General features: G+C 44.2%; 1 protein-coding gene across 1 annotated transcript in view; it reads right to left on the bottom strand.

Moving 5' to 3' along the window:
* Window positions 1–22517, bottom strand: part of LOC6736277 (glucose transporter type 1) — a 71664-nt gene that overhangs the window by 13690 nt on the left and 35457 nt on the right. Inside the window, 5 exon segments of the mRNA XM_016170588.3 lie at window positions 54–219; window positions 5556–5718; window positions 5908–6027; window positions 7412–7570; window positions 12283–12572. Of these exon segments, the coding sequence (XP_016029763.1) occupies window positions 54–219; window positions 5556–5718; window positions 5908–6027; window positions 7412–7570; window positions 12283–12292 (618 nt within the window). The 5' untranslated portion in view covers window positions 12293–12572.

Genomic DNA, 22517 nt, shown 5'->3' with positions numbered 1-22517 from the left:
GAATTTCGATGGCTTTCTATTGCGTGGAATTGGATTCTGGACTCCCAACTCACCTCGGACACCTCGCTCTGGCAGCTCTCCACGGATTTGGTCAGCTCCTGGAGCTGGGTGCGGATTTCGCACAGGGCGACCGTCGTCTCCAGGTGTCGATCTCCCCGCTGCAGCTCATCGAGTTTCGCTGACAGATTCATGCTCATCACGCTAACTTGCTTTTGCAAACTGTGGGTCAGTGGAAGGGCAAAGGGTCACAGCACAGGCGTCGAGTGAAAGGCCAAAGAGAATATCAAACAAAATGCATTTTAGTCGTGCGCCGGTCGGGAAATGCCTTCGAGTTCATTCCTTAAAGTACTTATTCCACTACGAGACTGAGACAGAGTTATTTAGCGTATACGTAATTTATTTCGCTCTGGCCCAGAGAAACGCAAATCGTGAACGAAACACAAACGCAAACAGAACGAAATTATTTATGACCGCTTGCATTAAAATTTACTGAGCTATGCAATTATTGAGGAATGAAGCAACATAAATTTTATAGGCCACGGCTCGAAGCCGAGGAGCAGAAACAAAAACCGAAACTGAAGCTGAAGCTGAAGCTGAAACTGAAACCGAACAGAAACGCACGCCAGTCGGCGGCGAGTTCCTTAGTCACTCAGCTCCTTGGGCAGAAGTCCAAGAAAGGATTTCTGTGTTGGGCGGACCGAGAACAACAATAATAACCGAGCCAGGCCACTAAGTACATAAAAAGTAACTTAAAGTAAATTGTTGGCATATTTCGTTAAGGTTAAGGCAAGAGTAATGTACAATGCACGAGGATGGAAACTTGACGGCATTATATATACACGCTAGTATTTATACTTAAGCTGCCTGAGCTCCGAACTCTGGCCCCATTTATTCCGCTCTTCTGCTGGCGGCAACTCTTTCGGAATCCATCCGGTGGATGGATGGAAGGGGCGACCCTGCCAAAGTTGTAGTTTTAATCCTGTTTATATCTGGTTCTGGCTCTTTGGAATGCATCAAATTTACATTTCCATCAACCGCAAAGGCTGTGAAAACAAATCGTCCTCGCCTTTTGCTCTGCATCCAAAGTTGTGCAACTTAAAACAATGCCTATGAATGCGCTTTCTGACTAACTCAACCATATTGGAGATCTCTTAGGTTTCCCGAGGTTTTAATGAATTAAACAGCAGCTGTTTTGCACATTCAACCATCAAAATAAGCACACAATATTATTAGAAAAAAAGTATAATAAACCTTATAGGCTAGGTTTAGATATATATCGACGTTCGCATCGGAAGATGCACTTTATGCTTTGTTTGTTTAGGGAGAGGGGGGTGCCATCTAAATCAAATGGCAACAAAAGTGTTGGGGCGACAGTTGCCAGCGGATGGGTGGATATGCATGAATGGCGACCCATGCCGCCCACATTGCGCATACGACACGTGGGCCCTGCTTGAGTTGCCTGCGCATTATGTTAATGCAACGCCGAAGGAGGGCGTGGGCATCCTGCGGGGAAGGCGGGGAAACGCTATCGTTAGTACTGTTATTGTTTTGCATTTCACGGACATTGTTGTGCCGAGCATAAAAGGATTATTTTATGCATACATCAGCCGGCGCAACCGAATCCGAAACAGAATCGAGAGCAAAACCAGAACCAGGACGAGATATTCGAGCGCATCCTGTGCACGTTATTGTTCTCTGCGAAAACAATTGCTGCCTGTGCGTGTGTGTGTGTGTGCTTGTCAGATGCAGGCATTTTCGGTTTTCGGTTTTGTACAAGGGATTTGTATACGTGAGCATTTAATAAATTTTCTGCCAATTTCTCCCCGGCTTGTGCATTCATTAAAAGCTGCAGTGTACGTGTCCCGCCGGCTGAAGGGATTCCAGGATTCAGCATTCTAGATTCTGGGGATTCGGGATTCCAAACGAGCTGTTCTTTTCGCTTTGGGTTTGTAAAAAAGCTGCGCTCAGTTTTAGGAATATCACATTATTGACAAGACAAAAGCGGATTATCCTTTGGCAGGATTTCAATCACATTAACCCTCCGAGAGTCCGCAGCCAGAGTTCGCCATCCGTCAAGTCTCCAGACTCGCTTCACTTACAGCTAAAGTTCAGTTCAGATCTCAGTGCACACAATAAATTCAGCGAATAAATTAAAATCAAAATCGATTGTTCTCATACATCTCGCAAAGCTGTATGCAAGGTTCATCAATCAGTTCGAATTGGGGAAACAAGGAGAATCGAGGGAAAACGAGGGGAATCGAGGGAAATCGGGAATTTGGGGTGTTCAAACCAATTGGCATATAGGACATTCACCAAACGTTGCAAACACTTGTTTTTCAGCCCGTTTTTGTGTCGACTCTCATAAACTTTTGCTGCACAACCCGCGTTGCGTCGGCATTTGTAAATCAATTTGAATTTATTTGTGCTCTCGTTGATTTCGATTTGCAAGGCAATATTTTATGATTGGCATGATTAACATTTTGTTTGGATTATGAAATTGTTTGAGTTCGCTTTCGGGAAAAGATATATGCAAAGCCAAAATGAACGAATGAACGGAAAACAAATGTTCTGTAGTATCTGGTTGTTACAGTTTTCACTCGGTTTTCGGTTAATTTTGGTGAAGGGACCGCTACGCCAATTAGTCTGGGTTCTGTTTGTGGCAAACTTTTAAACATCGGCAAACATTAAACCATAAAAAGTGTACAGTACAGTAATTCATTGCAGCAACGAAACATTGGAACCGAAAACACAAACAACAAAAAACGGAGGCGGGACATTAAACGAGTTGAAAAATACTGCAGATATTGTGTGACTGACTGGCTGACTGACTGACTGACTGAGTGATGCATTGGCAGGGGATTACGCACGAAAGGGGGTTTTTTGGGGTAAAGAGGTTAAGCTAATTATGAACTTGATGACATGCAGGGGGCGGGAAGTGGCGGGTGGAGAATAAGAGCGAGCGCTGCTGAAGTGGCCAACCGCAGGCTGATTGACTGCCTGGCCAAAGGATGTTTGTCAATGGCTTTACATGCCTGCGCACGAGTGTGGGTGAGTGGGTGCGAGTGTGTATGTGTGTGTGTGTGGTGCGAACAGCGACTTAATGGCCCTCAAACACTTTTCGGCTTGTCATAAAAAACACAGCCTCCTGGCAACCGCACAGAGAAAAATAAATGACTCCGTTTTTGGGATTACATTTCGGTGGGAATACTTTCACTTTTATATCCGGAGTGCCCTACAAATCACACTTGTAATTACTTATAAAGAGTTCTTAAAATATAAAAAAAAATATAAAAAATAAAGAATATTCAAAATATGTTCCAAATATTCACAATATTTTTTAGCTTTTACAATACATTAATTGGCAATATTGCAGCACATTATGATTCTACTTTACTTTAACGTTTTAGTATAGGAAATTACTCATTTTTCTGGCCATATTTTTTCTCTCTGTACTGTTCTCGAGGGTTTTGTCAAGTGGTGCCAAAAAATGGGGGATTCACACCGACACCCACACGCACACTTACAACGCTCTTCTTCTTTTTTTCCACCCTGATGATGAGCACGTTTCGGAAACTAAATTAATTTATTTGAACATAATTGAATTCTAATTGCAATCCATGCGAAAGGGGGCAGCAAAGTGACTGGATTTCGGGCAAATGTTCTAATAATTAACAAATCAATTTGAGGGGCTACGAGTGCCAAAATAGAGAGCAGTGCAAAATGCGGAGAAAAGGGCTATTATTATTGCAATACAATATGATGAGGGGAATAGAGCAAAAATATTTAGATTTCGTAATTGAAGTTAGTTGGTTGTAATTGCATACTCATTGAGTGGTGTGAATACCAGGCCACTTTGCGTGTGGCTTTTGTTGTTTTCGATGGTTGAGTTGTTGTTGTTCATGGAGGTCATGGAGTTATTGTGGCAGTTTTAGTGGTTCAAAGGGCGTTCGGGAATTGGATGATAAAGAACACGTATAGACATTGTACAACATGTGAGGCAGGGAGTTTTGAATGCACGCGAGAAATGCATTTCGTCAGAATTCCGGATTCTCCATCGGTTTTGCATCGTTTGCGTTTGCCGAAATGCATTTCAGGCAACGCAGACATATTCACAGAAGGGGAAAATACATAGCACGCAAATACTAGGGATGCCAAATATGTCGATACTTCAGAATACACTTAAAACACTTGCAATTGATTTTGATTGCTGCTATCTAATTTTTAATTTAATCTATGATATTTATTTGCTCAAAATATTGCATATATTCAAGTTATTTCGCTGTTACTTATAAAAGTTTTTCAAAATGTTGAATTTACTATTCCAAAATAAATGTTATATCGAAGGGAATCCCATTGTCCCATAGATTTGCCATCCCTAGTATGTACTCAAGTGATTGACAGGTAGTTTGGAAATCAAATTACAGACACATGTGCTCAATCACTCGGTGGTGGCGTTTAAGCAAAGTAAATACGTTTCGATTGAATTGCAATTTTGTACAGCGCGTGACATAGCAACAAAGGCGGTCTGGTGAAAGCAAAATGGCAGCAAACGACAAACAAATGCTGCTAATTAACATTTTTTAATTAACGACGAGAAGCCATTTAAATGTACACGAACAGAGTTATTATAATCCTCGAATGGATGAATGGTTAATGAAACGAAAGAATAAAACGAAACGTGTGCTCTGCATACATGGCGGATGAGTGATGTTCGAATTGGTTTTAATCGCAGCGCGATCTGGTCGCTATTGTTATTGTTAATGTTAAAGTTAATTAATTTTTAGATTAACTCTACTGTTATGTACCTGGGTGGCATTGTGCCCATCATTTTGTTGGCTTTTCTTTGGACTCACTCCGTCGATAAATTGATTAGTTATAGTCTCTTTTACAATTATTATGTCTTTATAAAGTTGCTTTGCTCACAAAGTCTCTGCTCACTGCTCGCTTTTGCTCGCTTTTCTTTTCGGGGTTTGGTGAATGTCGTATGGCCGCGGTTGATTTGTGATATCGGGGTCTATATGTGATATCTTTTGTCGGGAAGGTTGCGCAACAAAAACAACACAACACAAAGGCCCTCAATGAATAATTGACAGTCTAAGGACACACGCAGGACACTTAACTGAACATAACTTGCGCAAATCTGTGAGGGAGGAGAACATTAAACATATACATTGCATATTTGCTCGTTAATATATCACACAGGCCACAGAAACGAAACCGAAAAAGGGATGAGCCCACCGCAGGGCACACAAATTAAAACGGAAATTAAAATTTATTTGCGCCCGAACTAAAAACACGTATCGTTCGTTATTTGTTTAATAAATTAAATAAACATGGCGCACACAAATAATTGCTGTTTATTTGTCTAACTGAAAGCGCATATTTATGGCCGGCCACCCAGTCCTCCGTTCGCGCCAGCAAATTAATGGCCCGTAATGAGCTACTGGCCCCGAAGGCCACCGGGTCCATTACGAGGTCAAAACCTCTCGCCTGCCAGCGGATCGGAGGACTCTGTGCCCAGTACTCCCCCGATTCAGGATCCACTTTCTACGTACTCGAGCAGCAATTGGCGCAGTGTGGCCTCGTCCTCGCCATGACATCTCAACCTAGACTCGCGGTCTCGATCATCCCGACTCGAGTGGCGCTGCCTTTTGGGGGCGTAGCTGAAGGAGTGGCGATAGAACCTTCCGTTGTTTATGTTGGCTCCTCGATAGGCGTCTATGGGTTCGCCGGCGGAGTGGCAGTGATGAAATAGCAGAATGGTTCTGGTTATATCTTATGATCTGGGGCGGGGTCAAGAGCATGTCCTGCATGGCGCTTGTGAATATCCAATGCCAATCATGGATGCAGCTTCAGCTGCGGACAATGCAAGCTCCATGCAGGACTCTCCCGAAAAGGACTACCCACCTTCGGGTCGCAAACGCACGGGCGGTGAGGTCAGCTTGAGTTGTGTAGACGTTGTTGTGGGCGGAGTCTTACGTCGACCACCAAAAACATAATCGTAGGAATCTTCGCTCAAATTGGACACTGCCATTCGGGTGGGAAATTGTTTTAGAATTACAAATCGAGGGAATCAGACTCTCTTTCTAGGGAGGCACAACAAACAAAGGACAACAGAGAGCGGCACAAACTTAACCGATATTAAACACAACAAACTCAAAAATAATACCACAAGCTGTTTGTTTCTTTTTTCGTTATCTCTTATACTCACTCTACACGTTTTATGCGATACACAAATATTGTTTAAAATAAGACAAACATTAAAATAAACATGGGAACCAAGGCAAATATTTAGATTGTCGAGATTTTGTCATTTTCATTTTTCATTTATCATTTGGTGGTTGTTGTAGTTTGTAGTTCATAGTTGTTGTTGAGTTGTTGGTATTTATGGAAGAATAGAGAGAGCACAAAATGTGGCAGTTTGTTAGCTGGATTTCGGTTTTCACGTTGCACAGCACACACAAAAAGGCAGCTAAAGGTGGTGGACACACAGGTAATTTTAGCGTTCAAAAATTGTTGCAAAGCGGCCGAGACAGCCATTACTCGCTTTTTGTTTTTTGGCATCGCTCTAATAAACAATTTCGTTAAAAAAACACACACAGCAGCGTTGGAAACTACTTGAAAAATTCGAAACTTTGAAATCAACCGGGCTCTTGTGGCAACACAAACAAATCTGTTATTTTATATAGTCAAAAAGTGGCAATACAAACGGCAAGCAAATATATAGAACTAGACAAATAGAGAGAGATAGAGAGTGTGTGTGGGAGAGAGAGAGAAAGTCGGCTGCGATATATAGTAATGGGCGACTGTAGGACTGATTGGTTTTTGAGATTTGACTGATTGATTGATTGATCGACTGAATGCTGCTGAAAATGCTAAACAAAAGTTTTGGGGCAAAATGCGGTTCTCAGTGGCGGTGAAGTTCGAGTGTAGCTAGTGGTGGTCGTACAGGGTTACACCTGTACAGGTGGACTATGAGTGTCGTGTGTTTCGAGTGGTGTGGTGGTCACGTGGAGCAGGCCGAGTGTATGCAGGTGTATGGTGTGTGGATGAATGAAAAATAAATCAACGAACCGACCAATCAAAGACCCAATCTACACACCAATTAAAGTTGCAATCAATTGGAAATGGCACAACAGAAAAGCAAAGAAAACCAAATCGGAAATTTTATACAAAAGGTGCAACAGTAACTTTTATAATGGGCGGAAAAAGCTACACAAAAACTCTGGCAAAAAATGGAAATCAAACAAATAATGCCCAAACAAAAGGCCAAGAACTGCAGGCAAACAACGGGGAGAACAAACAAACACAAACACAAATTGGCGCACATATGTACAGCACCCAAATATGCAGAAAGTAATTCAAAAAATCTTGAAAAATATCGAAAAATCCCAAAATAATTGGCGGGCACCTGGAAACACGCTCAGTGGCTGGAGCACTTGGGTGGAACGCAGTGGCGGCGGTAGCGGGGGCAGCTGTCCAAACGGATCTTGGTCGTTCGAGATGGAAGACGTGGGCGGTGAGATCATCGAAAGGTCACCAATGGTCGCCATGTCATTATTCTGGCCAGCTAGAATCAGTCGTGTGTTCGATGCGGGGAAAATAGAAGAATAGCAAGCCGTTAGAAGGATAAAAGATACTTATTTTAAGATACATTATAATGTCACATATCTCCGCAATCGATTTTTCCCACCAAGAATGGCGACTCAATAAATGGGCATTCGAGTTTGGAGCACCCCACCCCAGTTTTGCCCAGTGCAGCTGCAATGAATAAGAGTTCCGCAGGACTCGTTCAGATTCGAAGTGGAGCATGCAAAGGCTTTTAATTTTGTCCCGCACGTGGCAGGTTGGCCACAAACAGCGGCAAAAGAAACGGGCAAGGAAAGCTGAAGGCAAAGGAAGCTGCGGAGCAAAGCCAGGTAGCGCAAAGTAAAAGGTGTGCGGCGCCATATTTCGCACATAAATTGTATGCCAGCTCCGCAACCCCGGACCAAGGACCAAGGAACAGGGAACCAGGATGGCGGATGAGAGAACAAGGACGAAGGACTGCGGACTGCGGACTACGGACTACGGAGGAGGCTGCACGAGATGGCGTCGCATGCATGGATGCATACGCAAAGCATTTACGCCAACGCCTCGCCAGTCACGGACCAGAGAAAAGGAAAAGGACCCCGCCCATATATATGAACATCTGTACATATATAACCCCTTACGTGGGCGGGCGATCCGCAGGATTTGGCCAGGCTGCGTGCCTCCGCATAAAATAGATTTCCGTTTTGATTCCCTGGCAAGCGAAAGAATCGAGCGAGTTTCGCGGAATGCAGAGATATATCCGGTTACCCTATAGGAAAAACTAACTTGTTTATATAATTTACGAAAAGGAATCGAACTGTGTTGGCAGCGTAACTGAATCTTTTCTACACAAATTGCTCGCTTAATTCTCTTACATTTCACTGTCTTCTTGGACATTGGCAAAGTTCAACTTGCAGTTCCTACAAGGCTTCCCCGCAAAAGGATCAATTAGGGCTCAATGGCAGAAAATTCACCCTGCCTGGGAAACCCAACACAGTTTTCCCCCTTTTTCCGTAGTGCACGCTTTTTTCTCCATCCTTTCCAACTACTTTTTTCGCATTGGCCATATGTAAACCTTTGCAGGACTTAAAAAATGCCTCGTTGGCTGCGATAAATGTGCCCCTGGCTTCTCGTTGTTGTGGTTTTGCCTTAGGAACACCACTTCGTCCTTACACACACCCAACCACCCACTTGAGTCCACACACACACACACACACCGCAGTGGGCACACAACAACAGCAACACGTGCTGCTTTTTCTACGGTTCGGTATTTTGAATTTTTATTATTTGCAATTTGCGTTAATGTTGTGGAAAAAAGCATGTGGCTGTTATGGCTTTGGCTTTAGCTCATGTCCTTCCCCCCTCTGCTACCAACTGCTCCTCCCCCCTGCCCAGGACCCCTTTCTTGGCATATTGAATGGCCATTTGTGTCACACACAAGCACACACTTGCGTACACACGCACACACTAATGACCTTTTCATGGCCGCTCCATCCAGCGGATGAATGCAAGAAATGTGGGCAAATTATGGGCCGATTCAGATGGCGGAGGATCCTCCGTCCTTTATCCCTTCCTCGTTATTGACAAAATGATTTGTAAACATTTTGCGCATCATTAGTTGGCACTGCTCGCAAGATATGGCCTGCATTGCCCCCATTTTCCACTGGCATTTAACCGATTAAAATCGTGCATGCATCAGGCGAATGTCGTTTCCTCGAGGGGTCGGGGGAATCCCAGAAACAGGGGAAAAAAAGAGGATTTATAACCACTGTACTCTTCATTTAAATTTCAAAATATATATGCTCGATCTTGAGTAATTGTGCCAATAAGTTATGTTCTGTGATTCAAAACTGTTGCCCTTGTATGTCATATTTATTCTAAAGACAGCTTAATTTGGGAAGAACTAATTGATTGGTACTTCAAGTTTTCAACTAATGAGCGATTTCTCTCTCTGTGGCCGCCTTGCACCTGCTTAATGTTAAACTCTTTGCTGACACCGCAAAAAGAGGCAAAATAAAAGTAAACTGCTTCCGGCTTCAATTGCATCAATGGAAATGGAAGGCAGACGCAGGGAAGGAGTGGAGTTGCCCTCCGAGGAGTGGGCAGGGCAACGAGGGGAAAGGTGGAGGGAGGCCGGGCAAATATTTGCTTAAATTTGTGCTGAGGTTAAGCTTTTTGTTTGCCTTGCCTTTGCGGAGGCTCTCGGCAGAGCCAAAGCAAAGTTGATGACATCCAGTGGCCTCCGCCGCAGTCTGGGGCAGTTGCATCCATGTCCTGCGTCCTGCATCCTGTCCCCTGACATAGAAAAATAGTTGTGGAGCACGGCCCAGGCGAATGCGGAGGGCAGTAGCTGCGTTTTGACTGCATGCCAAGGCTGATACTCCACTGACGATGCTGATGACGCAAGCAGTCAGCCATGCGAATGTGTGTGTGTCCGGGCATTGAGCAGTTATTCATGGGCGCGGAGAGGGCGTAAGTGCAGACCGCCTTCATACACGGAAAAATATCAAAAATTGCACATACTAGTAGCATACACATGTATGCAACACACACATAACCTGCCAGAGTCCAAACTTTATGGCCAATCAAGATGAAAGCTGATAGAGTCAACGGCAAAAGTTATTAGCCAGGATGCCACAGAAGATTATGGTTTGGGCTTCAAACATTGCCGTTTCAAGCTGCACTTTGCGTTTAGAAAAGAGCCTCCTGAAATGGAAACTCACTGTTGGTTCCCAGTTTTTTTTGCGGTGCACCAACTTGGAAGGCTGGTCACTGACAAAAGTTGCCTGCAGTCCGCAGCATGGACTGTTCTGGCAGCTATGACAAGTGGCCTCCAACTGGGCGGCCCAGGGCTCGTCCTGCCCATCGGGAGTAATCGGGCATTATGCCATCCTTGCGGCATAATTCTAGGCTGGCCACGATAATTGATACCCTTTGTCAGCTCTCGAAGGCAAATCAAATTAGCGAACAGAATCGAAAACTTATTTATGCATGAGAGGCCGCTAATCATTTTTCGAGAGGGGAGTAATTTAAAATTCAATTAACGAGCCGCACAAACCAAAGGGGGCTTCCCGCCCACTTCCCTGATTTATAGACAGATAGATATCCTTCTACTCGGAGACGTAATCATGTACGAGTCCAATGATAAAAAGCCTTGTAACTCGGCTTCTTGGGGGGCTTTTGTCTTAAGCGATTTGTCTACTAAATACATGATTGATTAAATGAAACGCACACACCTGCAACCGCAGATAGAATGCATGCTGTTGTTGTTGTGTGTTCATTAATAGGCTTTTGTCTCTGCTCACCGCAAAAATTATTGCTGCTCAAATGCACTTGAATGTGGCATTGTTTCGCCCTCTCCCCGATTGAAGTGCCTGCAGCTCAGACCGCAAAATCCTTAAATGCTGCATTAATGGCCATACGCACACTCGTACAGGACACACAGACTGACACACGGAAAACCCTTGGCCAAGGATCGGGTAAGCCGAGTGACCTCACTGCTGCCCAGTCCACGCCCAGTCCGCTCGCAGCCCCTGCAGCCCCTCGATGATATCACAAATTAAATACACTTGCACGTTTGCTTAACTCGAAATTCAACAAATATTGAGAGGGCGGCGGAATGGGGCGTGGCAGCTGCAGAATAGCTGTGGATAGCTGTGTAAGCACGTGTCTGGGTCGAGCACTTGACAATCAGCACTCACAACAGCCGGCAGTCGACGGCACTGGCGAAAAGGGATAGAACGGCGAAGGATTCGACTTTCGAACAGTGGAGCACACAGTGCAAATATTTATTGCAAGTTGAAAAAATTCTAAAATCTTTGCAGACTTGTGGCCAAAAGAGTCTAGTTATGAAAATATAAAGCTGCCTACTTTTAGGCATATTATTTTTCTTCGAAGGACACTTGGCATACTCTTGGACATAGATGAATATTCAAAGAAATCAGCAGATATTTATATATTTAAAGAAAAGATAGATTTGTGTTTTAAAGGTAAGCAAAGATTCAGTTGAAATATTGATGATTGGTGGTAATCGCCAGGATACTCAGTGGCCCACCGTTCGGCAGATGGGCCTCCAGCTTGTCTTGGCTGTTGGCTTTTGGGATGCCGACGCCGCCATTGTCATTGCTTGTTGCTCTCGCAGATTCGCCGCATCCCGCATCCCTGGGCTGGCTGGGAATCTACGAGGAATATTGACATTGCGGGCAGCTGTTAATACAAGGCAAACTCTCCATTTTCGGCTTCTATCTATCCATCCGTAGCTGTTGTTTTCGTTATTCCCGACCGGAGTTTGCACGTATTATGGCATGTGTTTATTTGTCAACATGCCGCAGTTCCACTGCCCCCCAGGAGCACTCACCATCATTATACGGCGCTCTTAAAGCGGCATAACTGTTGCAGCACACACGGCGTATGATTAATTTGGCCGCCTGCAATCCATCAATGCACGAGTTTGGGACCATAACGCTTCACGCGGCAGTTTAAGCATAACGATCTGACATTTTTCACATTATTAAAATCACTTGCGAACGAAGAGTGACGAGCGCGGAAAAGTTTAATGGATAAAATATCACGCATACGCGACGTATGGCACGTTAAGAATGATGTTCGCCATAAGTGCAAACCATTTCCTTATAATTTTTACTGCAGTATCGGGTCATGATGTATGGCGTATTTGGGGGATAAAATCAAGCCAAATAAAGCGAAACTTACCGGTGCACATAGGAAAGCCATTTCGTTGCCAGTGCCGTGAGAAAAATGTGAATTATCCTACGCTGCTTCGGTTGCTGACTAAAGAACTTTCGGACTCGGATTCAAAATCCTCCGCAGTCAAATCCAATTCTCGACCGACGTGTCTTCCCAGCTTCCTTTTCTGGCACAGCTGCTGGTGGATTGCGCCTCTTTGCCTTCCTGGCAAATGATAAAAACTGGCGACGCACTGCTAGAAAATATGCATTTTTAATGCCATAAATTAGTTTTGTCGTTTGCCGAGCACCGGAGAGCTGCAAAGTAGAAAAAAGAGAAATAAGTGAGTCAGAAGTGCGCGAATGGGGCCAGCAGACTGCAGCTTTGCAACGTGGAGTTTACTTTCAAAGGGGACTGTGCATTCCTAGCACTAATCACCTGATTCCATTAGCACACCAGCTTTAATATTTGCTTTTAGCCAAAGTTGCTTTCTTTATTGAAACAATAATGCCTTAAAAACTACTACCAAAGTGCTTTGTAACTTTTAATGTTTCCAGAAGTTAATAGTACTAACAACTGACTGAAAATAAGTAGTCATATTACGTTTTGATCAGTGGTTAATTCTCTCTCGGGTTAAAGGATTTTGTCGAATTAATTTGCAATGTTATCTTTAAGCTTTAAGCAACTGGCTGACATGCCAAGCGGCAAAATCACAGAACCGCATTTAAATTAATGCTGTCAGCACATCACTGGGGCAACTTCGTCCTCGATCCCTCCCCCATCGCCATCCCCACCCATTTCCGCACAGGTGTACGTACGGCTGCGAACTGGCAAAAGTCAAATTAAATTCTATTTTTAGGCGCCCAAATGCTGGTGAACCCGTCCGCCCCCCGTTTTCCATTTTCCATTTCCCATTTTCCGTTTTGCCCCGCCGCAGCTCTGTTAATTACTCCATGAATTTGATAGTTTTCCATCAGTGCGGATCACACACGGGCCTGACGATAATAATGATGATGATTATGTGAAAAATGAATATGCAAATGGGGGAAAACCGTGCGAACCGAGTGCTCTGGCGAGCGGGGTTGCAAGACAAGAGCTCTTGAGTATATCGAATTCGGGCTGTGGCCCCAGAGTTATGATACCAATTAGAAGCCGGTTATCTGGCATCGAGCAGAGCAGCGATTTGGGATGAATCCGCTGAGCAAGCTCGAGCACAGACCGAACAAGGAAAATCTCTGCCAGTCGAAATGAGCTGGAAAATGCGTTGGCGGAAGGCGAAACAGCCTGCACTAAATGCGAGTGCACTGGTGCAAAATTTTAGGCAATTTAAAACACAGCTTTCCTTTAAATTTAAGATGAGATGCTGTTTACCTAATAGGAACATCCATCTGCATAGTTTCTAAATTGAGTAAAATTTGAGAACAAGTAAAAACTGCAGTGCTAATTAGTGTTTCTCTGCGTGTAAATCAGGCAGCCTTCAAAGTTGGCTCTGCATCCCGACTAATGATGCGCATGATGTGGCGGCATTGTCCTCGTGCTTGAGCCCCATTTCACCGCCCATTTCCCCGCCCATGTCAGGGAAATCAACTTTACTTCATCAGCATCTGCATCTGCATCTTCATCTGCAGGACTGCGTTGCCCCGGCCGTATACCACACTCAAAGCTGGCTGGGCTTAGCCGACTTGACTTGGCTGGATGAATAGATGGCCTCCAACTGAGCGCTGCACCGCATGAAATTAATATTAATCGCAGCTATGCATTAAAGCCGCTTTTAGCTTCTAGCTTTTCCTGCCTGCCGCCCGCCGCCCGCCGCACTTCCTTTGTTGCAATGTGTTTATTGTGAGTTTTATTTATTGCTCTGCGGTCGTGGCGGTTATTAAAATTGCCCCTGGCAATTTGTAATCATTAGGCATTTCGCTATTCCCCCTCCCCGGAAAGTCGTCGCCCCCCTCCCATCCATCTACCACTCGGTTCTACTTTCACCGCTTTCGCTTTGCACACTTTTGGGCGCCCATTTGACGGGCGGCTGACAAAAGTCAGTGACATTCTACCCAAACTAATACCCCTGCACTTATGCAAATCTCACACAGACACTCCAGCGAAAGAGACGGCAGGCGGGCAGAGAGAGAGAGACGAGATAGTGGCGAAGAAAGAGACGGCACTGTCATTTGCACATTTAACATCCTTGCAGTCCTGCCTTGCCATCTCCCTCTCGCTTCGAAGTAGTTGTAGTCCTGGCTAAATTTGAGTGGCCACTTGACTAAATTAATATGACACTGCAGGAAGTGCAAGTGGGCAGTGGGCAGGACTCCCCCTCGCTCCTCGCCACACGCAGTTATCTGCCGCTGGTCCTGAGCTTCGGCCAACAGTATGAATAATCATGACGTCTAACTACTGCACCTGATTTGCACATAGAAACATTGAAGTTGGAATAGCTGCCGGCTGCTTATACACTTTTTGCACAGTGCACTTTCCGCTGCTGCAGGCTGCTGCCTCAACCAATAAGCTCTATTCAACGTTGCAGAGAGCGCACATCCTTTTGCTAGATTTGCGTTCAATAATTTGCGAAGGCATTTTCCACCTTCCAGAAGTATTCATTGGCACATGTGGCCCGTCGTCTTGGGCTGTCAATTGCCTTAAATGCAATTTAATTTTCCACCTGATGATGTCCTGTGTGTGAGGCCTTTGCACTCACGTGTCCTTTCCTATCACAACAAAAGTACCAACAGGAAAACCTCTTCGCCAAGAAGAAGAAAATGAGAAAATCCCAGCTGGATTGTCGCCGTTGCAAGCTCACACTTTTTCCTTCGCCCAGCCTGCGTCCTTCGTTTTCGTCCTTTGCCACCCACTGCGCCAGCGCCCAGCCTCCATTCAAGTTACCAGGTCCTTTGCCTGGTCCTCTTCCCTGGCCATGTCGCTGTCACACTTGGCTCGCAGTTTTGTGGCCAGGCCAGGGCTATGAAAATAACCATAAGGCAATTGCCCGGGCGGGCAACACGGTATCCTTCCCCTTTCAGGATCCGCAGCCCCATTCCACTGCGGTGGCACTCATAAGCCTTGAATGGTAAATGTCAAAGTTACTCCTTAGCGTAACATTCGACACATCGGGCGTTGAGGTGTGAGTGCGTCCCTGAGAGTGTGTGTGAGTGTGTGTGTGGGTGTGCGTGGGTACGTACACTGCGGTCAAACTCAAGAAAGCTTTATATCATTCACTTTTTGACACCATTAAAACGATTTCCTGGAGATTCTGATAAATCAATAACTATCTTGTACTGAATCTTTCCCGCCCTGCAAGATTGAGACCTATTTAAGCCCAATTATCTCCCTTTTTTCGCAGTGCATGTGGGGTTCCAGCTTGATTCTGTGCCCAGCCTGGATTACATTACACTAAGTTCTGTGCAAACACAGTTGGCGCAGTTCATTAACATGTTACATGGAGTTCAGTCGGTCTGGGGACTCGACTCGGTTCCACTTCGGATTTGGGATAGAGGACGCAGGATGAAGGATGTGGGATGTAGGATGCTCTTTGGGTCTGTGTTTGTCTGCGCAAATGTATGCGTAAGCACAATATGCCAGCCTATCTGGCTTTCTCAGTGTGTTTCTGCGAGTGTGTGGGTGTGGAGCAGCCCTTACGCCGTATGCTATATGCTGTATGCCGTATGCGAATGTGTGTGTGCTGTATGCTTTATGCTTTCTTTCCCATTTTCCCGATGCGGAAGTGTTGCCCCAGCAGCAGCAGGCCCCTCCACTTGCCACTTGAAAGTGGAAAGCGGCTCAAAGGCCGTGGAACGCCCAGTTTTGGAGTGTGTGTTTTAGTCTAAGCTGTGCATTTAAATGTAAAGCATAAATAATTAACAGACCTCAGGGCCGGGCCCACGAATGCAACTCGAAGGGCGGAACCTCTTCTCCTAATTAGGCGTTGGGGTTTCTAGATCACCATCAGCTCTATTCTCCAGTTAATTTGCAGTTTTAATGCGTTCTGCACTTGTGGCCAGTAGTGTATGGGGCTAAACATTTAACCGAAATAAGGCAGCCAAGCCAAATTCATCCATCCACCCCAGCCACAGCCCCATTGGAGCCCCTTTTTAGATCCTCTCCCAGGGAACCTTGCAGCCAGCAGCCGTTGCATACTTTGCGGCGCAAACAAAACCAATCCCCAGTAGCCGCAGACCGGCCACGCCCCCTCACCATATATGTTGCACGTCAATGAGTCCCGAAACAAAACCCCAAAAACAACTCACACACACAACCGTCAGCCACACACTCAGACAGGGATATAAATGTGCACACGGAGAAATATCTCCAAAAAGGATAATAAAGAGCACCGAACTATTAGGCCTACATATTTCGTATAATATAATGAATGTATGTTTATATAAACACTGAACTGAACATATATATTTTTGAGAATGCAATAAGAAATATTCCTATTTTCTATCTGCATCGTTGCAGGACAGGCCTTTAAACTCGCAGCAATTCGTTTTAATGAATCCATCTGCATCCACATGCACAGCCAGATCCACATTTACATCCTCGTTCTCGTCCTCATACTCATCCTCGTCCCTCATGCAGGCCACAGGATGCAGTGGGAAATGGAGGAGCAGGATGTGGGATGCGGAGGCTCGGAGTGGTTGCATCTCTGGCCGGAGAGGAACTGATTGTATCAACTTCCTAAGTGGATTTTGCAGTCCAACTGGCATTAAGCTCTTGGCCGCAGGTAATTTCGTATGAATGAAAAGCAAAAGTCTGCCCCGTTTTCCCATTTCCCATTTCCCAGTTTTCGGATTCGTATTCTGCTGTGTTTCTTGCGCTGCTGCAGTTTGTTTTGTTGCCCGACGACAATGACTTCAGCCTGAAGTTCTCACTCCAAATTCTGGCATTTGCCTACAGTGGAAGCTCGGAATAAGCTAACCCACACTAAAACTAAATCTAAGCACTGAAAAATGTGTAAGTATGAAAAGGGAAAATCCTACGCTTGAACTACCCATCTTTAATTAGTTGAATATTTTTAGTAGATAATGCGGATTCTAGTCCTTCTCACTACAGTGTCCACTGTAACTTTACATATGAGCAGCTAGCAATTCCTGCAGGGGTTAGAGGACCTAACTACCCGAATCTCCCCGAGCGTCAAATCACTGACATTTCATGCCATTTTGAGGTTTTCTGGTCGCGAGCTCCGCTGTCCTTGCCTTCGTCCTTTTCACTCCGGCTTTGCAGCCTTCTTTTCGCCTCTGTAGTGACATTGTCTTTTAATAAACATTCAAACCCATGGACGAGGAGGGTAGAAGGAGAAAAGGTCCTGGGAATCCGCCGACACAATCCTCCTTGGTTCCGTTATGATTTTTGTTTGCCTGTCGAAACTTTGCTCGCCCCTTCAACTGCTTCTATATGCGACTTTTCCTGCTGTGGCTTTTCGCACTCATGAATTTTTGAGCGGCATCTCTGCAGTTGCCAGAAAACAGCAACTAACACCAAGTCCCCAGCCTTTCCCGCTCTTGCGCTTTTCCACTTTTCAACCCGCCTTCGCTTTGTCCGGAAAACTTGAAATAGTTTCAATGCAATTTTCATGATTCGATGTTTGGAGGAAACTGCTGCAGTTTGGCTCCTCTTCACCTCAGCAGGTGTGCCACAAGCCAGAAGCGAGGAAATTGCTCTAAACTGGCAGAAAATATAATACCATAATCGGCAAGTGGCTTGACAATTTTGAAAGCCAATCAGTTATGCTCTCAATGTATATTTTTGAATAAACTCACAACTGCCACAGAAATGTACTCTAATTTGGAGTATCCAACTGGATAAGAATCACAATATGTGATTCTAATATATAAAACTCAACTCCCTATTCTCTCGGTGTAGAAGTGATATCTAGCTATCCTCTTCTTAGATGCGTATCGAGGCACTCTGAATACCCGAATGGGGTTTCCAGAATTGAAAACATTGTCAAACTCCCAGAGTTCCCTGAGCCAATCAATCCGCACTTTTAATGGGAATTCGATGCAGTTCATAAAATTCTAACCGCCTTCTGGAAATTCTGTGCCAGAATCCGCAACCGACTTCTGTTTATCAATTTGCAGACATTCCACATTTGCCCGTCATCGAATTTCAATTCATAACTCATTAAAAATGGAGCGCATACAGACATCAATTTTTTTCTGGCCATTTAAAGCACTCGAAAATATCGCATAATAAAGTTGAGTAAAAAATGTGCAGGCAATTGTTCTGATAGATTCACCAATAAATTGGATGGCATTTGTTTAGTCGCGTGGAAGGGCCATAAAAATCATAAACATCCGAAAGGTGGCAAAAACAGGTACAATAAATAATGGTCAAGATAAACATTAACAAATTTGGAAAATCCGAAAATTAACGAGCAATGGTCAGAGTTAAGATTAGCTTTTATAAATTTCAAAATTAAAATTTTGTGTAGATCCAACAAGAATGAGATTAACTTTTTGCATGTCATGTTAAATCAATAATTTTCCTATCTGCACTTATTATCATGAAATTTCTATTTTTGGAGTCCATTTCAAGTGCAGCTAGTCAAAAGTTATCTATTAAATCCAGAAAAACATAATCAAAGGTACGTATATTGATTTTATGATGCAATTTTGTGAAAGTGAGATAATATAATTTAAAAGTACGCTGTTAAAGAAACACTTGGCATTGATGTGATAACACCTTAGAAAATAAACCACAATTAACCGCAATCTGTAATTGTATTTGCCTTCCGCAAACAAAAACCACTCGGCATCAACGCAAACTTTGTCATTCATAAAGTTTATGTTTGTAGCTTGGGAGTTGTAAATTACACTTATCTGTTGAGTTTGATTCGGTTCTAGACATTCTTATGAAATTAAATTTATACAAAATATCCACTATTTCCCTTCACAAGAAACATATAAATATTTAAAGGAATATTCCCATTTTTAAGTTTAAACGCATAAACATGAGTGTCAATTACCGTAACGCGTGATTTGTAATGATTTATTTTTTAAAGTTGCTTCAACAGAATGTTTTTTGTGTTTAACCGGTTGTATGTGTGACCCGATATTTACTGTAATCGCATCCGATTTATACGAGCAAAAAACCAATGAAAAAAAAGAGTAATGACAAGCAACGTTGAAGTTTGTGTTTGTTGTTTTTGCTGTCTCTCTGTTTGCACAATTCAATTCATCTTTTTTTTGCCGGTCGCCGAAGGTTTTTAATTGAGTTGAGTTGTTGTTGTTGTTGCTGCTGCTGCAGCATCGTGATTTTCGTTGTAAAATTAAATGGAAATGCAATTGTTTTTAAACGCGCAAACTTGCTGCAATATTCGTTTATTGCTTTATCTCGTCGAGTTCTTTCAACTTTACCGCTTTCTCTGTCCCTGTCTCCTTCGCTGTCTGTCCCCCTCGCACTTGCACTTGCTCTTGTGACATGTTATTGCCACTTGTCGGAGTGAAAGAGATATGTCGTGCGGCAGAGGGAGGCAGATGCATTAAGATTAAAGACACATTCTCCCCGAGCTATCGGCTTACCTCTTATGTGCCTCACTGCTTTCTCGAATTAATTTATGTCTCGAAATAAACACGGAGCGATAGCCCCTAATTATTTATTGATACAAGTGATTGGCCAAAAAAGAACGGAGACCTTTTACGGTACCAGCGCACTTGAGATAGAGTCGATTAGCACTACGCGACTGATAACAAAGATTGGAAGGAACTACTACTGCACCAAACACAACACTAATTAGAAATGTTTACACCTAGACGAAAAACCGAAGCCCGAAACACGCCGCTTGGAAGTTGGAAATGACTGACGGCGGCAAAGTTCCAGATAAAACTGAGCGTTAGGCTGAAGAAAAGTGGAGAATCAATGGCGCGGAGAGTGCGAACGGAAGAGAGTGGGAGACTGGGAGAGCGTAAGCCGGAGAGTCATTAAACCGTAAAACCTGTTGGTGATATGCTTACTGGCAGAGTGAGCGGTTAAAACAATGCGAAGGGTACGGAACAGGGAAAGAAATAGCGTCGGAGTGTCGGAGAGCAGAAGGAAGAGAGTTCCAGGCGACGACTGGAATACACTTACAAAGATTCTGGAAAATGCATACTGAGCAACTCATATGTCAGTTTCATATCTCACATTACGTCGATTATGTATTATGACTATTTTTGTTTATGATTCGCGGAACCCTTCAATGAAGTATTAGTTCATATGAACTCCTCTTCATAGTTAAAGAAAGCAGCTGAATTTCAAAACTTGCCCATGTAACTGTAGTAACTGCTGGAATCGCCTCCAAATAGTTTGGCGGAGTAACAAGTTTTCCATATTCCAATATGCATTTAGCATACGCCATGTAGTTAATTACGTATACGACGCGAGAACAAAACGAACTTGGATGTTCTGCGGCAAGGCGAGCGGAAAGTGAAAGCAAGGCTTACATTCGATTTCGATTTCCATAAGACGAGGTTACGCACCACCCATTTTGGGTGGCACATTTATTATCGAGACAAGCTACTTAGTGTAATCGCATTTGTATCTGCAATTACGCGACTCTCGGGCTTTTGATTGTGACTCGCCTCGGATTCCGATTGAGATTCCGATTCCGATTCAGACTCGGATTCCGATTCCCATTTCGATTTCGGTTTCGATTGCGGTCTGTTATCAGGTAAGACCTTAATGCCCCACGAGGGTGTTGCGGCAATTAGTGTGCGGGGTGTCAACTCTCGAGTGCCGATTAAATCGTATCGAAATTGGATGGGGTTGCCAATGGGAGGGGGGATGTGGGAGTTGCCAGTAGCGCGTGCCTCTGGAGTATTTGCAATTATGTGGATGTTGATAGCAACATGCACTCGAGCTGGTGATTCGTTATTACCCTGCCAGTAGGCATTAGTCACACAAGGTGATTTATAGATCGGAGTTTCCAATTGCCATTCAGCCTATAATTTATAATAGGGTGGAAAGTCCCATCTATGTAAATATAACGAATTTGTTGCCTTATTATTAGTAAATATAGGCATTCACTTTGAAGTCAATATATACTTTGGCTGGGAAATACCACATGTGACCACTATCTTTCCGAAGTAGTTCTCAGCTTGGCCCTCAATAAATCCGCCTAATGTGTTCTGATAAAGCGCCATAGTTTAACGTTCTGGTGCACAAATTGTTGCTGGCGAGGATGCTGACTTTGAATCACTTTTGCTGCTCATTAATCTCAATTCGAAGGCTGCAAACGTTCCTTGGGAGTCCTGCGATTTTCCCACTCGTTGTCAGTGTGCGTGCGAGTTTCCTCAGAACGCGTGTGCGTCGGTGTGTGTGCCTCTGCAATTATTTATGTTGTTCATTTGTTCAACGGCTACGACAGCTGAACAAAAGGGAGGGGCGTGGGAAAATGGGAACGGAGGGGCTAGGCAGAGGCGTAGAAGCAATAAAAGGCAGTCATGTCGTCGTCTTCTGCGATTCCATCTTCCGAGCTTGGACGTGGCCGAAGGGAACATATCATTTACATGCCAAGCCAGCCAGCGGCACTGCGAAAAACATTTCGCACAAGGAATCGCAATAAAAATTCTAATTTGCATAAATTTATTGCTTCCAAAAACTGGTGGTTGTATAACTTGTTTGATCGTTTGGAAAAAAAGAGGCTCCTCACTTGTGATCACTAACTTTTTAGGCACAAATATACATATTTCTGAGTATTTTGTTTAGCTGCTCATTCATTGGTTTTTGTAAAGTCGGAAAGTGTATGTGAATGAAACACGGAGCACCACAATGACTCACCACCCAACGACCTACCGCCCACCACCCGCTCCCCCCTCCTCGCACCATCAAGGATGGGATGTAAAGTTTAACACATAAACTCAAGACAATTTGTGCGCGTATGTGTAAGGAATAAAGGCAAAAGGCAAATAATTTACAAGTTTCTCCAGCCGAGAGCGGGTGGGTGGGGGCATGGGCGTGGACGGGGGTGGGGATAGCGGATTGTCATGTGGCAAGTACGAATACAGCGAACTTTGGCAGCTCTCGTAGGCTGCAACAACAATTCACACACGCACACACACACACATACACACGAGCGGCGGAAAGTGTGTTACAGCAAAAGTGTAAAAATAAATAATTTAAAGTGTGTGTAAAGGACACGGCTGCGAAAAACATTGGGCGGCCATCGCCATAAAGCGCTGAACGAAGGGAAATCCAAGTTGGCGTACACACGCACACACACGCAGAGCGATATAAAGGACATTCGTACACGCACACAAACACAGCGCAAAGCATGCAGTTATGGACGG

The sequence above is a fragment of the Drosophila simulans genome, chromosome 3L (genome assembly GCF_016746395.2).
Source record: "Drosophila simulans strain w501 chromosome 3L, Prin_Dsim_3.1, whole genome shotgun sequence".
Lineage (NCBI taxonomy): Eukaryota > Metazoa > Arthropoda > Insecta > Diptera > Drosophilidae > Drosophila > Drosophila simulans.
This window is presented reverse-complemented; position numbering and strand designations above follow the sequence as displayed.